At 54.1% G+C, this 14,734-nt stretch overlaps 1 protein-coding gene and 1 long non-coding RNA gene across 2 annotated transcripts; both read right to left on the minus strand.

Moving 5' to 3' along the window:
• Positions 1 to 1,932: 1,932 nt before the first annotated feature.
• LOC117096481 (DNA dC->dU-editing enzyme APOBEC-3G-like) lies at positions 1,933 to 11,378 on the minus strand. The gene is given in 8 exon segments (XM_033233927.1): positions 1,933 to 2,258; positions 2,562 to 2,677; positions 3,116 to 3,401; positions 6,419 to 6,572; positions 8,734 to 8,848; positions 9,092 to 9,395; positions 11,226 to 11,257; positions 11,260 to 11,378. Coding segments are annotated over 8 exon segments (1,137 nt in total). The 5' UTR covers positions 11,375 to 11,378; the 3' UTR covers positions 1,933 to 2,243.
• A 7-nt stretch (positions 11,379 to 11,385) lies between these two features.
• On the minus strand, positions 11,386 to 13,807 carry LOC117096487. Its single transcript, XR_004442506.1, has 3 exons — positions 12,939 to 13,807; positions 12,540 to 12,719; positions 11,386 to 11,571 (listed from the first exon to the last, which is right to left on the minus strand). It is a non-coding gene; the product is annotated as an uncharacterized LOC117096487 (long non-coding RNA).
• Positions 13,808 to 14,734: the final 927 nt, after the last annotated feature.

Here is a 14,734-nt window from a genome sequence, read left to right on the forward strand (position 1 = left end):
TGAGGGAAAATGAGAGACCCCACATCCCGCTGGAGTTTCCACCGGAGCCAGGAAAGGTCCCTGGGACAGGAAGGAGCTGGTTCCGCATGTGGGCGGCAGGGATGGGAGTAGGAAGAATGGCCTCCTTCACAGGTGCAGGCTTTGCCGGAGATTCACCCTGGTCCCCTGTAAGTGGAGACAAGGCAGGTACCCAGCAGGGGTCCAGAATATTGAGGGACAGAGCAGGGCAGAGGGACCCTGGGCAGGTGCTGGGCTGTGCAGCCCGGGTCACCCTGGGACCGGAATGGAGGTCCCGCTTGGGTCTGGAGTCCATGCTGCTGTGTACGAGGTCCTGGCTCCGCCACCACTGTGGGGCCCCGTCTCCCTACACCCCAGAGGGACCACAGGCTCTCCGTTCCCAGCCCAGGTCCTAGCAGTGTCATGGGGCTGTGTCCAGTCACCTCACCAGGACTCACAGGGCTCCCAGGTCATGGGCAAAGCTGTGAGTTGAGGCCCCAGGGGACAGGGGGCCTGGGCCCTTGGAAGGTGGGGTTCTGGGGGACCGGGGACGGGTCTCCCTGGGACCTGCCCTGTGACATGACTAACTGTGGGGTTCTTTCACCAGCTGAGCCCCTCTGGCCTCCCCTACACTGGCCCCTTTCCCAGAATGACTGCACGTTTTTCATCACTTGCTTCCAACAAGTGGAGTTCGGGCTGTTGTCAAACCCAGAGACACAAGCAAAGGGCAGCTTGGACAACCCGGTCCCTCCCGCACCCGCCCCTGCGTGGGAAATGCGGAAGTCCTCGGCTCAGGGGAGCGCTGGGGTGTGCCCCAGAGTGCTCTGGGGCACCTGGAGGAGGTTTCTTTTTGTCAAGTCTCTGTGTCGGTGTGTGTGCATGTGTGTTGTGTGTTTGTGCACGTGTGTTGTGTATGTTCTGTGTGTGCATGTGTGTTGTGTGTTCGTGCACGTGTGTTATGTAGTGTGTGCGCATGTTTTGTGTTGTGTTTGTGCACGTGTGTTATGTATGTTTGTGTGCATGTGTGTTGTGTCTTGTGTGTGTATGTGTATGGGTTGTATGTATGTAGTTCAAGTATTGTGGTGTGTTGTGTGTGTATGTATTGTGTGTTGTGTGTGCGTGTTTGTGTGTTGTGTGTGTGTGGTGTGTGTGTTTGTGTGTTGTGTGTGTCTAGGCCAGGGAAGCAGTGAGTCGTTTCTGCGCAGGAGCAGCAGCGTGTGAGGCCAGTTCTAGGCCTTATATGCGGCTTCTGAGGACTCCAGAAATCGTGAGGTGGGAGCCGCCTGCTGTAATCAGGCACATAAGTCACACATCCCAGAGTTGGGAACCAGCGCAGAAGGCCCAGGACAGACCCCAAACTGAAGCCACAGCCCTGACACCTGACACCCTAGCCCTGGGCTCCATCTCTGCCTCTGGAGCCTCCTGCCCCCAGGGCTCAGCTCCCCTCCCCTCTGTGGCTGGGCTCTGCCTCCTGGGCTGCTCCTCTCCCCAGCCCTCTCTCTGGGCCCAGCCTGGACACCTGCCCCCTCCCTGGGCTCCTTCCCCTGACTGGCCCTGTCCTGGGTCCCAGCCATGACCTCCCCTGGGCTCCCTCTCTAGGGGGTGGAATCAGGAAGGGGTGGACACAGGGCTGCTCCAGAGGGCCCCTGCCTGCACCTGTGTGGCTCCTTTCCAACAGGGAGACTGGCTGCTGGCTGTCCTCTTACTGCGGCCTGTCCCTTCCAATCAGTGCCCAGGGCTCTGTGAGTGAGGGTGGGGTCTGCATTTAGGTTCTTCTCCTGTGAGGTTTAGCTGAGTTTTCTGGCTCCAGAGGGATGTTGTGTGACCTTTGCCCTGCCACTGGTCCAGTACCCCAGGAAAGACATCTACACATTTGCTAATGTTTATGGAAACACTTGCAATTCATGATACAACCACACAGGGAAAAATATAAGAAAAGATTTAGTATTTCATTTTATTCCTCTATGTATAAAACCAATTCAAATTGTCACTGGATTAGTAGGTTTGAAACTTTTCTGAGTGTATTGAGTACAATCTTAGTACTATATTCTTGAAACATAACATACATTTTTTATTAAAATTAATTCACTCTGATTTTTAAAAAATCTACTTGTCAGGAGCACCTTGCTTTGCTGGTGTCTGTGAGTGGCTGGAGATGGTGGTGAGCGGCCTGTTTGCATTTCTTGGAAGAAGATCTTTTATTCTGTGGCTCAACCCTGCCTTCCTTAGAGACTGAGGCTCATCCTTCAGTTTCCCTGAGTCTGGAAGAGCAGTGGGGTTGAATGGAGCAGGGGGTGAGATAGTGGAAAGAGGGCACAAGGAGGAGGCCTGGGGACAGTGACAATGACAGGAGAGGAGGGAGGGATGCAGGAGGTGGGAGAGAAAGGGAGGCTTGAGAAGGAAAGGGAGGGACGGAGCTGGGCGCCCTGGGGGGAGCAGGGAACCAGAGGGGGCTCTGAGCAGAGGGGAAGGCAAGGCCCAGGGGAGAGGGGAAGGCAAGGCCCAGGGGAGAGGGGAGGAGGGGGAGGCCGATGGGGCACCAGGCAGGGGGAGGAAGCCGTCACCTGGAGAATGGCCCGAAGCCTCCCACTCAGGGCTTGGCTGTGCTCATCTAGTCCATCCCAGGGCTGGAAGGGACGTCCCTGACGGTCCACAAAGGTGTCCCAGCAGTGCTTAAATTCTGAAAAGGGACAGGGGAGATAAGTCACGCTCCGGCTGTGGGGACCGGGTGGCACCAAGAGCCCGTGACTCTCAGGACAGACTTCCCACATCCTGGTTTCGGTCCCTCCTTTCCCTCTCCCTCCCCGAGGGACTGAGCTCCTTCATCAGGCACTTCCTTCCCATTGGAATCTGGGCCAGCGCAGTTCTCATTCTTTCGGGAAGCCCCAAGTTCTGCTTCCACTTCCAGCCACCCTCCCTTCCCTCCCTGGGGCCACATCTCCTGGTCTGGCCTCTCTCTTCCCGTCGACCCCAAAGTCAGGTCCAGAGTGCAGCCATCGCCTCTGCAGGCAGCGGACCCTTTCCCTCAGGGATGCCGACCCTCCCCACTTTCTAGTTACTTCCCAGGGCCCCCTCCTGCCCCAGCCGACCCCACCCCACTCCAGGCCTCCATTCTCACCACTGTAGTTCATCATTGCAATTTCGGCCCCAGCCGTGTGCAGGGCACGCAGCCCCTCCTGACCTCTTCCTTGATCATCATAGATGCGGGCAGCGAAGATGCGCAAGGTCACGTGTTTGTTATCTGAAATGAATGTAGCCATTTCCTGGGCACAGCTGAAGCAGGGGCTCCAGGAGGTGAAGCAGGTAACCCTGTATTGCTGGCCATCCAGCTTCCAAAAGGGAATCAGGTCCAGGAAGCACAGCTCTGCATGGCGGCCTTTAGGGAAACCGTGTTTATTTGGAGCCTAGAAAAGAAAGCAAGCCGTGAGGTTATTTATTTATTTATTTATTTATTATTATTTTTTTGGACAGAGTTTCACTCTTGTTGCCCAGGCTGGAGTGCACAAGTAGCTGGGATTACAGGCGTGCACCACCACACCAGGCTAATTTTGTATTTTTAGTAGAAAGGGGGTTTCTCTCCCCATCAAAAAGTGGGCAAAGGATATGAACAGACATTTCTCAAAAGAAGACATTCATACAGCCAACAGACACATGAAAAAATGCTCATCATCACTGGCCATCAGAGAAATGCAAATCAAAACCACAATGAGATACCATCTCACACCAGTTAGAATGGCAATCATTAAAAAGTCAGGAAACAACAGGTGCTGGAGAGGATGTGGAGAAATAGGAACACTTTTACACTGTTGGTAGGATTGTAAACTAGTTCAACCATTATTGAAAACAGTATGGCGATTCCTCAAGGATCTAGAACTAGATGTACCATATGACCCAGCCATCCCACTACTGGGTATATACCCAAAGGATTATAAATCATGCTGCTATAAAGACACATGCACACGTATGTTTATTGCGGCACTATTCACGATAGCAAAGTCTTGGAATCAACCCAAATGTCCATCTGTGACAGACTGGATTAAGAAAATGTGGCACATATACACCATGGAATATTATGCAGCCATAAAAAAGGATGAGTTTGCGTTTTTTGTAGGAACATGGATGCAGCTGGAAACCATCATTCGTAGCAAACTATCACAAGAACAGAAAACCAAACACCACATGTTCTCACTCATAGGTGGGAACTGAACAATGACATCACTTGGACTCGGGAAGGGGAACATCACACATCGGGGCCTATCATGGGGAGGGGGGAGGGGGGAGGGATTGCATTGGGAGTTATACCTGATATAAATGACGAATTGATGGGTGCTGACGAGTTGATGGGTGCAGCACACCAACATGGCACAAGTATACATATGTAACAAACCTGCACGTTATGCACATGTACCCTAGAACTTAAAGTATAATAAAAAAAATAAAAATAAATAAATAAATAAATAAAATAAAATAAAAAGAAAGGGGGTTTCTCCATGTTGGTCAGGCTGGTCTCGAACTCCCGACCTCAGGTGATCTGCCCTCCTCAGCCTCCCAAAGTGCTGGGAGTACAGGTGTGAGCTACCATGCCCGGCCAAGGTAATTTTTAGTGAGCAGGGAGGGACAGCCTGGATCAGGTGAGGCTGGGTGCAGGGGAGCCTCCAGCACAAAATTAGCAGGGGGCACCAAACCCCAATTTTCTTTGTCTTTCTTTTTCTTTCCTTTCCTTTCCGACAGAGTCTGGTTTTGTCACTCAGGCTGGAGCACAGTGGCAGAATCTTGGCTCACCGCTACCTCCACCTCCCAGGTTCAAGCGATTCTCGTGCCTCAGCTTCCTCAGTAGCTGGGACTACAGGCATGTGCCACCACGCCTGGCTAATTTTTGTATTTTTAGTAGAGACAAGGTTTCACCATGTTGGCCAGGCTCATCTCGAATTCCTGACCTCAAGTGATCTGCCCACCTCAGCCTCCCAAAGTGCTGGGATTACAAGCGTGAGCCACCACACCTGACCTGATTTTTTAACGATAATCCGTTAAATAATGTAATTTTCCATTACGATGGGATTTCTCTGATACTGAGTATTTGGAACATCCTCTCATTTTGCACCTGAGATCAGTGCCTTCAGGACCCTCACTCCACCCCAGGCCTGCAGAGAGGGGACTATAGAGCTGGGGGAGGCAAGACAGATGCCACTGAGCTGTGTGCTTCCTTCATAGGGAGACTGACCTCTCTATCCATCAATTCCCCTCGCCCCACCCCTTCTGTGGCCCATAATTCTAGAAGCTTCCGCATTGTGCTTTAGCCTGTATTAAGCCCAAGAGTGACAGACTGAGGCCAGAGGACTCCCTTTGCAGGGAGAAGTGGGGATGAGGGGCCCCCAGCAGGGCTAACCCCACATTGGGAAGGGCCCCAGTCATGGGGAGATTGTCCTTGTTGAACAATGAATGATGGTGTTTTGTCCAAATTTCAACTGGGAACTAGTCAAGCCAAGGAGTCCAGTGCAGAGAGGACTCGGAGTAGAATGGATGACACCAAATGTGCTGAGAAGAGGCTGTGGGGTCATTCCTGGGGGAGTCCCGTCCCACTGGTTAGGCAGTGATGGGAACTGGCGCCTTTGAAAGTGGCTTCCAAGCAGTGGGTGTGGGCCCAGCAGGGCCCACATTGAGCTCATAGAGCCCAGAGGAACCCCGTTTCCAGCACCAGAGCCAAGCAGAATTCGATCTCTCCAGCCAGGGGCTGTGCTGGGCAAAGGCCAGGGAAGAACGTCCCATGGGTTCAGGGCCCCTCAGCCTGGCCTGGCCCAGCTCCTCTTCAAATGCTGACCATCCCTGCATCCTGACTTGGGGCCTATTCTAGCCTTGCTGTGGGCTCCATCCTGGTCAGGACAGAATCCCTGGTGGGCCTCTCCTGCCTCAGTCTCTCTTCCCACAGGATGAAGCCCAGGAGCAGGCACTGGGGAATCTTGGCCTTGTGAGATCGGGTAGCCCCCGATCCTCAGATCCCACAGTTCCGAATCGTTCCTGGTGAGAGCTGCGTCTGTGAGGGGATCCTGGGAGGGTCCTCAGAAAGCACTTTGCCTTTGACCCCACTTGGCCCTGGTGCAGACCCTTTTCCTCTGCCACGACCCTCTCAGAGCACAGCAGGAGTGGGGATGACTGAGCCCTGGGCCTGGGGGTGACTCTGGACTAGTGGTGTCAGCCCCTGAGACATGTGGCTGTTTAGGCATGTGGGGCTGGAAGCTGCCAATCCTGGAGAGTCACTGAAGCCAAAGTCTGCCCCAACCCCAGGGCCAAGCAGCAGCAGCTACAGGAAGCACAGGTGACAGACACTCTGCGGCACACCACAGGTACCACCCAGAACCTTCTGCCCATGCATGCCCCTGGATTGGGAGAGCCCTGCCTGGATGCGGGTGGCTGGGTTGGTCACCTGGTTGCGTAGAAAGCCCCTGTGCTCGTCCATCGGGACCCAGGTGCCATTGTCCAGGCACTCCACCTTGTAACACAGGTAAGACTCATGCTGTCCACTGACCCAAGGTTCGTTGTTAAAGTTGAGAGTGAACGTGTCTGGATCCATCAAATGTCTGTGGACAGCAGGGGGAAAAGCCCAGAGGAGTAAGAGCCCTCCTGGTCTGCCCTGCCTCCCCCTCCCTCTCCACGCGTCCTCCCTTTCACCCCACCCTCCTTCCCCTTGCTCCCCACATCCCTTAGCACCTGTCAGAAGGGGCTCCCGCTCACTTGCTGGAGCCTCCACACCTCCCCCCTCTGACCCCTTCTGGGGCTCACTGGGAGATCGCTGCAGCCCTGGGGCCTGTCTAGGCCTTGTCAGGGCCTCCTCAGGTTCAGCTCAGTGTGCTCAGGCCCTCTCCCTGGGGTACAGCTGGGTCTTCTTCCCTGGCCTCACAATACACCCCAGTCCTGGCTCTGCTCGCTGTCAGTCCCTGCTGGAGGTGGACCCACCGGGGCTTCCCTCCTGCCTACAAGGTTAACTCTTGCCACACCTAGCATCAGGGCAGAGACGCTCCTGAGCAGGACCAGCGGGGAGAAGAGCCTGCCAGGGACTTTTTTTTTTTTTTAAATCACAGGATTTGCTTCTGCTGCCAAAAATAATACCTGTCCTTACAAAACCACAAATTATAAAGGTAAAAGTGAATTATTAGCACCCAGTGCAGAGGCATTTCCAAATCAGAAACACCAGGTCTTCACCCCGGGCTGGACAGAGGGGAGGATGTGACCTTTGATAGGACGCTGCAGAGCGCAGCCTGGAACTGGGAAGGGTCTGGCTGGGGAAGCCACGGGCATCAGCTGAGGGGTCATGTTGGGACCCCAAAGAGGCCCAGAGAGAGGCTGAGAAGAGGAGCAGCCCAGGAGTGGTGGGGCAGGGGAGCCTGCCGGTTGGCTAAGGAGGGACACAGGAGAGTTGGGTGCAGGAGGAATGGGGTGGGTGAAGTATGCAGCAAGGTCTGGGTGGAGGGGCCATGAGAGTCAGGTCAGGGACTCCCCTGGGAGACAGACACACAGGACAGGAACCCCTGCATCCCCCATCCAGGCCTGCCCACAATGACTACAGCTTGTTGCAGTGGACTTCATTGTTTCTCCCCATAATCAATGTATTGAAGCCCTAACCCCCACTCCCTCAAAGGGTGGCTGTATTTGGAAACAGGTCCTTTCTTTCTTGTTTGGTTGTTTGAGAAGTTGTTTTGCTCTTTTGCCCAGGTTGGAGGGCAGTGGCATAGTCTGGGCTCCCCGTAACCTCCACCTCCCGGGTTCAAGCGATTCTCCTGCTTCAGCCTCCCGAGTAGCTGGGATTATAGGCCAACACCACTCCCGGCTAATTTTTGTATTTTTGATGGAGATGGGGTTTTGCCACATTGGCCAGGCTGGTGTCGAACTCCTGACCTTAGGTGATCCACCCGCCTCAGCCTCCCAAAGTGCTGGGATTACAGGCGTGAGCCTCTGCACCTGGCCTGGAGACAGATCCTTTCATCAGATGATTAATTTAAATGAGGCCTTCAGTGCGGGCCCAAATTCACCTGGCTGGGGTCCATAAATGAGGAGGACATTTAGAGGCAGAGAGACCCCAGGAGTCCAAGTGCACAGAGGAAAGGCCAGAGAGGACAGGGCCGGAAGGGACCCCCTGCCAGCCAGGAGGAGCGGCCGCAGAGGACACAGCCCCGCCCACCCCTCCACCCTGGACTTGCAGCCTCCAGATCTGTGAGAAAATAAATGCCTGCCCTGTAGGCACCCGGCCCGGGCCATCTTCTACGGCAGTGGAAGCCTGAAGCTCTGTTTCCACGGAGGCGGCTCCTTCTCAGGGGCTCAGGTCAGCCTTGAGGGATGTTACTCAAAGCTTCTAACTGTCGGGCTTGTGAATATTCATACCCACTTACTACGTCCAGTTTTATGACAAATATGGTTATGCCAGGGAGATGGAAGCAGCCAGGCTGGGGATCCCAGGCTGTGGGGAGGGCGGCCTCGGGGGTGGATGGAGGTCGCTCTGGAGGCAGAAGGGGCCTCTCACTCACAGGAGGGGCCCAGGAAAGGAGGGGGGAGGCAGGGAGGTGGAGGGAGCATGAGGAGTTGGGTGGGGCGAGGTGTTGTGACCATGAGGGCAGGCAGGGGGGCAGGAGGGAGGGCAGGAGGGCTTGCCCAGGAGAGGACCTGGTCTGGGACAGAGGGGAGGCCTCAAGAGGATAAGCAGGAGGTGAGAGGAGAGAGGCGATGAGCCTGGAGGGAGACCCTCACCTGAGAAGCTCCCCCAGCATGGTGTGCAGTAATGTATAATGTTTAGGCAGATTCTTCCGAGGCTTAAATGGCTTTTTTGGGCGGTACACGAACTTGTCCCAACAGTGTTGAAATTCTGAGAAAAAGAAGAGAGGACGCAGTCAGGCCTACTTGGCCTCTTTTCTGTGACCTTGGGGCCTTCCCCTCCCAGACAGACTCTGGATACTAGATACAGTCAGTGCCAGGCCCACCCCCACAGGCTCCCCTGGGACACGTGGCCTTTGCAGGCATCACAGCAGATCCACAGGTATGTGTGGGAGGGACCCATCACAGAGCCTCACTCAGTCTCTCCCACACCTCTGAGCCTCCCACTTCTCACCGTCATAATTCATGATCTTCATGGTGGCATGCGGACCGTCTCTTTTCTGACATAGGCTGCGAAGCGCCTTCTGGTAATCTGGTTTCCAGAAGAAGTAGAGGCGGGCAACAAAGATGGTCAGGGTAACCTTTGGGTCCTCAGCCAGGAACGTGGCCACACTGTTTGCACACCTTGCACAGGGACTCCAGGATACGTACCAGGTGACCTCGTACTCCTGGTCACGATGCAGCTGCCTCCACTCGCGGAACCAGTGGAGGAATCTCATCTCTGGGTGGTCCTCACAGGACTTATCCTTGGCGGACACCTGGGAGAGGAGCAGGGGGCAGGGGAAGCTCTGAGAGGGGGAGCAGGAGGAGAGCAGGGGTGATGCAGGGGGAGGAGGGGCCAGGACAGGAGCCCAGGGGATCTTGCCATTGAAGCTCCTTTCCTCCATCCCCCCTGCTTAGTTTGAGTGATTGTCTGCTCCAAAGCTAATATTAATTGCTATGGTAATGGCCTTAAGAGGTGGCACCTACAAGTGGCTATGAGGCTGTGGGGACTGCACCGTTGTGGGTACCACTGCTGTGGTTATTCAAAGGCGACTTCAGCCCCACTTTCTGTCTCTTGCCCTCTAGCTGGAGGGGCAGCCAGTCAGACTAAACTCCTGCTTCCTCTTGTCCCGGTGTCATGGAGCAGCAGTGACTCGACATCCCAGGCCACTCTGTCTGGAGCATCCCCTGAGCTTCTGGCAACAACCTTCACCCCCACGTGACTGTGCAGCTCGCAGGCCCCGGAAAGTCGCTGGTGCCTTGACAGTGGACTTCCCAGCGTCCAGAACTCGAGCCAGCACATTTCTATTCATTGTGAATGTCCCCGTCTCAGTCCTGCTGTTGAAGCAACACAAGGTGCACCAAGACACGTGCTTCCCTTCGTTTGGGAGTTTTCCCAGCCCTGTTCACGGACGCGTGCGTGAACTCTGGCATCCATTCTCCCAGGCATCCATTCAGCAGGCATCCTCAGTCCCTGCTGTGGCCTGGCCCCTGGGGTCGGCCTTATTCCCTGTCTGCGGTCAGCTGGGGAGGCCACTGGACCTTCACTGTCCATTTCAGGGGGGTCGGGCACTGGCCAAGGGGGCTACTGAGCACTTGAAATGGGGCTCTGATGAGAGACCTGAGCAGCTGAAAAATACACCGCTCATTTCTCTTTTTTTTTTTGAGATGGAGTTTCACTCTTGTAGCCCAGGCTGGAGTACAACGATGCAATCTCGGCTCACTACAACCTCTGCCTCATGGGATCAAGCGATTCTCCTGCCTCAGCCTCCTGAGTAGCTGGGAATACAGGCGACTGCCACCACGCCTAGCTAATTTTTTTGTATTTTAGTAGAGACGAGATTTCACCATGTTGCCCAGGCCGGTTTCGAACATCTAACCTCAGGTGATTCACCCGCCTTGGCCTCCCAAAGTGCTGGGATTACAGGTGCGAGCCATCCACCGTACGTGACCCACACAGCTCATTTCAAAGACTCAGTGTGACAAGAAAAAGAAACTTCATTATCTTGTCAATAATTTTATGTTAATTAATGTTGAAGTAATATGTTAGCTACACTGGATTAAACAAAATATTAAAATTAGGCGGAGTACGGTTGCTCACACCTGTAATCCCAACATTTTGGGAGGCCGAGTCAGGTGGATCACCTGAGGTCAGGAGTTCGAGACCAGCCTGGTCAATATGGTGAAACCCCATCTCTACTAAAAATACGAAAAAATTACCTGGGCATGGTGGTGGGCGCCTGTAATCCCAGCTACTTGGGAGTCTCAGGCAACAGAATCGCTTGGACCCAGGAGGCAGAGGTTGCAGTGAGCCGAGATCACGCCATTGCACTCCAGCCTGAGCAACAAGAACAAACCTTCGTCTCAAAAAAAAGAACAGAAAAGAAAAGAAATTAAAAACAAGGCCTTTTGTGCAGAGGCAACCCCCCTCCACCATCCGATCCCAGGATGGTCCAGCAGGAAGGTCAGGGCCACGGACTTGGAAAGTGTGGGAGAGAAGGGCGCCCTGGACAGCCCGCCCCTGGGCATTTCACTCGTCAGTGCATGGTTTGCTTTCCCAGCTGGCTTAGCTCCTGCCTGCAAAGTGATTGGAGTCTGGGTGGTACCTGGCCTCGAAAGATGTTTGCGTCCAAAGGGGCCCTGAAGAGTCCTTTGTTTTTACTTCGTAGCACAGCCAGACGGTATTCCGACGAGAAAGGATGGGTTTGTTATTGAAGAAGTATTTGAATCTCTTTGGATACATTACCTCCACCATGTTTCTGAAGACATAAGAGAGAAACCAGCCAATGCAGAGAGCACTCCTGGGTACGCTCTGGGCTAGTATCCACTAAACACAGCCCCCTGGATGGCTCTAGGCCTCCCCCATCCCTCCACAGCCCTGAGAATTTCAGCAGAGTTTGTAGTAAGCTGAGATTGCGCCACTGCACTCCAACCTGGGCGACAAGAGCGAAACTCCGTCTCAAAAAAAAAAAAAAAAAAAAAAAAATAGAAAAAGAGAGAGACAGAGAATAAAACTTTTCACCCCAAAATAATAGCTTTTAACCTTTTAACTCAGTTCCTTCCTGCCATTTCACTTTTGTATATTACTATTGTTAAATCACGGTAGAACTGAATTCTGAGGCCCAAGCCACTCTTCTAAGTGCTGCGTGGGTTTGAACTCATGTGAGGCTGCCCTAGGCCTGCAGGGGCCATTCCCATCTTATAGAGGAGGGGCTAGAGGCGCAGAGAGGCGGGATAACCTGCCCAGGCCACAGAGTTGTGGACAAATGGAGTGGGGGCCCCTTTCCAGGCCAGCCCTGTCCAGTCGGTGTATTACCAGCCCTGCAGGAGGGAGCCATTGGGGACCGGGCTCTCTTCTTACTAAATTTTAAAATAAAAGCATTTCCCTGGATCATTGAGATTTTTCCCATGTATTTCATGTTTTTTTTTTTTTTCTTTTGAGATGAGGTTTTGCTCTTGTTGCCCAGGCTGGAGTGCAATGGGGCGATCTCGGCTCACCGCAACCTCCGCCTCCCGGGTTCAAGTGATTCTCCTGTCTCAGCCACCCGAGTAGATGGGATTACAGGTGCCCACCACCGCACCTGGCTAATCATGTATTTCTAGTAGAGACAGGGTTTATCCATGTTTGTCGGGCTGGTCTCAAACTCCCGACTTCAGGCGATCTGCCCGATTCGGCTTCCCAAAGTGCTGGGATGACAGGCGTGAGCCACCTTTCCCAGCCACTATATTCCATGTTACTGGTGTCATTATAAATGGTGAATGCTGATCGTAGAGGAAGAGTGTGTGTTTGGGGTCATCTACATCCTCCTCTGCCCACAGTGGAGACATCTTTGGAAGACATGATTTATCCTGTGCTTCAGAGATCATTCCCTCCCCACACCCTCTCCTAATACTTGGTATTTAAGCAAAGTAAATCTTACAGAAAATCCATCAAAGCTCTGTGAACAAAATTCCACATTGCTCCCATCATAATTTGGTTCAATTCTCCCAGTTCCAGAGTTCAGGAATGGCAGGAAGCACACAGAGGGAGCACCCTCCCAGGGCAGGGAGCACCACCTCAGCCATGACTTTCATGGGAGAGTCTGAGCAGGGGACCTGGACTGGGGCAGGTGGGGGAGGCGGCCCGTTCAGAAGCAGCAGTGGGGTGACCACACAGCAGGGCAAGGAGCCTGTCTGGGAGTGGGGGTTGCAGGGGAACCAGAGGGGAGGGAGCCCAGGGCTGGGGCTGGGGCAGGGGGAGGCCAGGGCTGAGGCCCAGCAGGGCCACCAGGCAGGAAGGGGCAGCAGAGGGGCCCAGCGGGTCGAGCGGGCAGCAGTACCTGATTTGAGGATTCGTCCTTTGCTGGCTAGTCCTGACTATGATCCTTGTCTGGTGCACGACAGTTTCACTTTCTGCTACAGGCTCCTGATTTTAGGACAGTCCTCCTTAAAGTCACCTCCCAGGGCCTTGTGAGTCATGGCCCCTCCCCCTTCCTGCTCTGGCACTGGTGTGGGAGGCCCGGGGATGCTTTGTCTTCCTCAGGCTCTCACCATCTTTCTGGTTTTCTCTGGGGCCCTCCCCCTGGCAGAGGGACATTTCTAAAGACAGGCCGTTCTGTGCAGCAGGACCCAAGGCGGGTCCACAACAGGCTGAGTCAGCAGAGCAGATGCCCCTCCCCTGGTTGTCCCACCCAGCTGGAGCTGCCTTTCCACCATCAAGACAGACAGGCTGATGCCCCTGCAGGGACTCCCAGATCCTGCCCTCAGGGATCATCCCAGAGACACCTTCCACCCAGCAGCCATGGGGACAGGGAGGAAGAGTGAAGAGCATGGCGTCTGCCTCCCCCCAGGCCTTCACACTGGGAGGCCACCATGGGAGGGAGGGACAGCAGGCGGGTGTGGGCCTCAGATGTCCCACCAGGATGTCATGCGTGCCCCCAAACTGAGCTCTTTCCTTCCTGCTTCTCCTCCTTCCCCATCTCCTGCCCGGAGTTGCTCCCTGGTGGGATGAACTTTTACCCTCTCTTGTCCCCATGTCATGGAAGGGCAGTGGCTGGTGTCTCAGGCCAGCCTGTCTGGAGCCTCCCTGTGGGTCTCACAGCTGCCTTCCCCTGGTAGCGTGCTCCCATGGTGTGGTGACCTAAAAATTACACAAGGTGTATATACATTTGTCTTTTTGTTTGTTGGTTGGTTTGTTGTTTTTGTGCTTTTTTGAGATGGAGTCTTGCGCTGTTGGCTAGGCTGGAGTGCAATAGCGTGATCTCAGGTCACTGCCACCTCTGCCTCCCAGGTTCAAGCAATTTTCCTGCCTCAGCCTCCCGAGTAACTGGGATTACAGGTGCCTGCAACCATGCCCGGTTAATTTTTGTATTTTTAGTAGAGACAGGATTTCTCCATGTTGGTCAGGCTTGTCTCGAACTTGTGACCTGAGGAGATCCGCTGGCCTCAGCCTCCCAAAGTGCTGGTATTGTAGGCATGAGCCACTGCGCCTGGCCGCAACATATAAATTTGGATAGGAGACTTTATTTCTTGATAAGGGTGACAGCCTGCAGGTGGCCATCCCGCAGCCTGGGAAAAACAGACTCTGGGAAACACCAGAGACAGACATTTAGAAGCAAGAGGGGTTGGGGCAGGAGCTTTAAGCTGAAGGGGTTGGCTAAACGTGCATATTCAACAGGCTACAGGAGGAGCTATGAATATTCATGTAGGAGGCCACAGTCCATGCTTATTGAACAAACATGCATGTAACACATGATCCCAGGCGGGCACGGTGGCTCACAGCTGTAATCCCAGCACTTTGGGAGGCCAAGGCAGGTGGATCATCTGAGGTCAGTGTCAGGCCTCTGAGCCGGAGCTAAGCCATTGTAACCCCTGTGAACTGCACATATACATCCAGATGGCCTGCAGCAGCCAAGAAGTCTGGAGCAGTTGAAAAACCACAAAAGAAGTGAAACAGCCAGTTTCTGCCTTAACTGATTAACCAACCTTGAGACATTCCACCGTTATGACTTGCTCCTGCACTGCCCTAAGTGATCAATCGATCTTATGACACTTCTCCTGGACAATGGGTCTCATGGTCTCCCCACCATGCGCCTTGTGACCCCCCTCCCCTGCTGACAACAGATGACCACCTTCG

The sequence above is a fragment of the Trachypithecus francoisi genome, unplaced genomic scaffold (genome assembly GCF_009764315.1).
Source record: "Trachypithecus francoisi isolate TF-2019V2 unplaced genomic scaffold, Tfra_2.0 Lachesis_group14, whole genome shotgun sequence".
In the NCBI taxonomy this organism is placed as follows: domain Eukaryota; kingdom Metazoa; phylum Chordata; class Mammalia; order Primates; family Cercopithecidae; genus Trachypithecus; species Trachypithecus francoisi.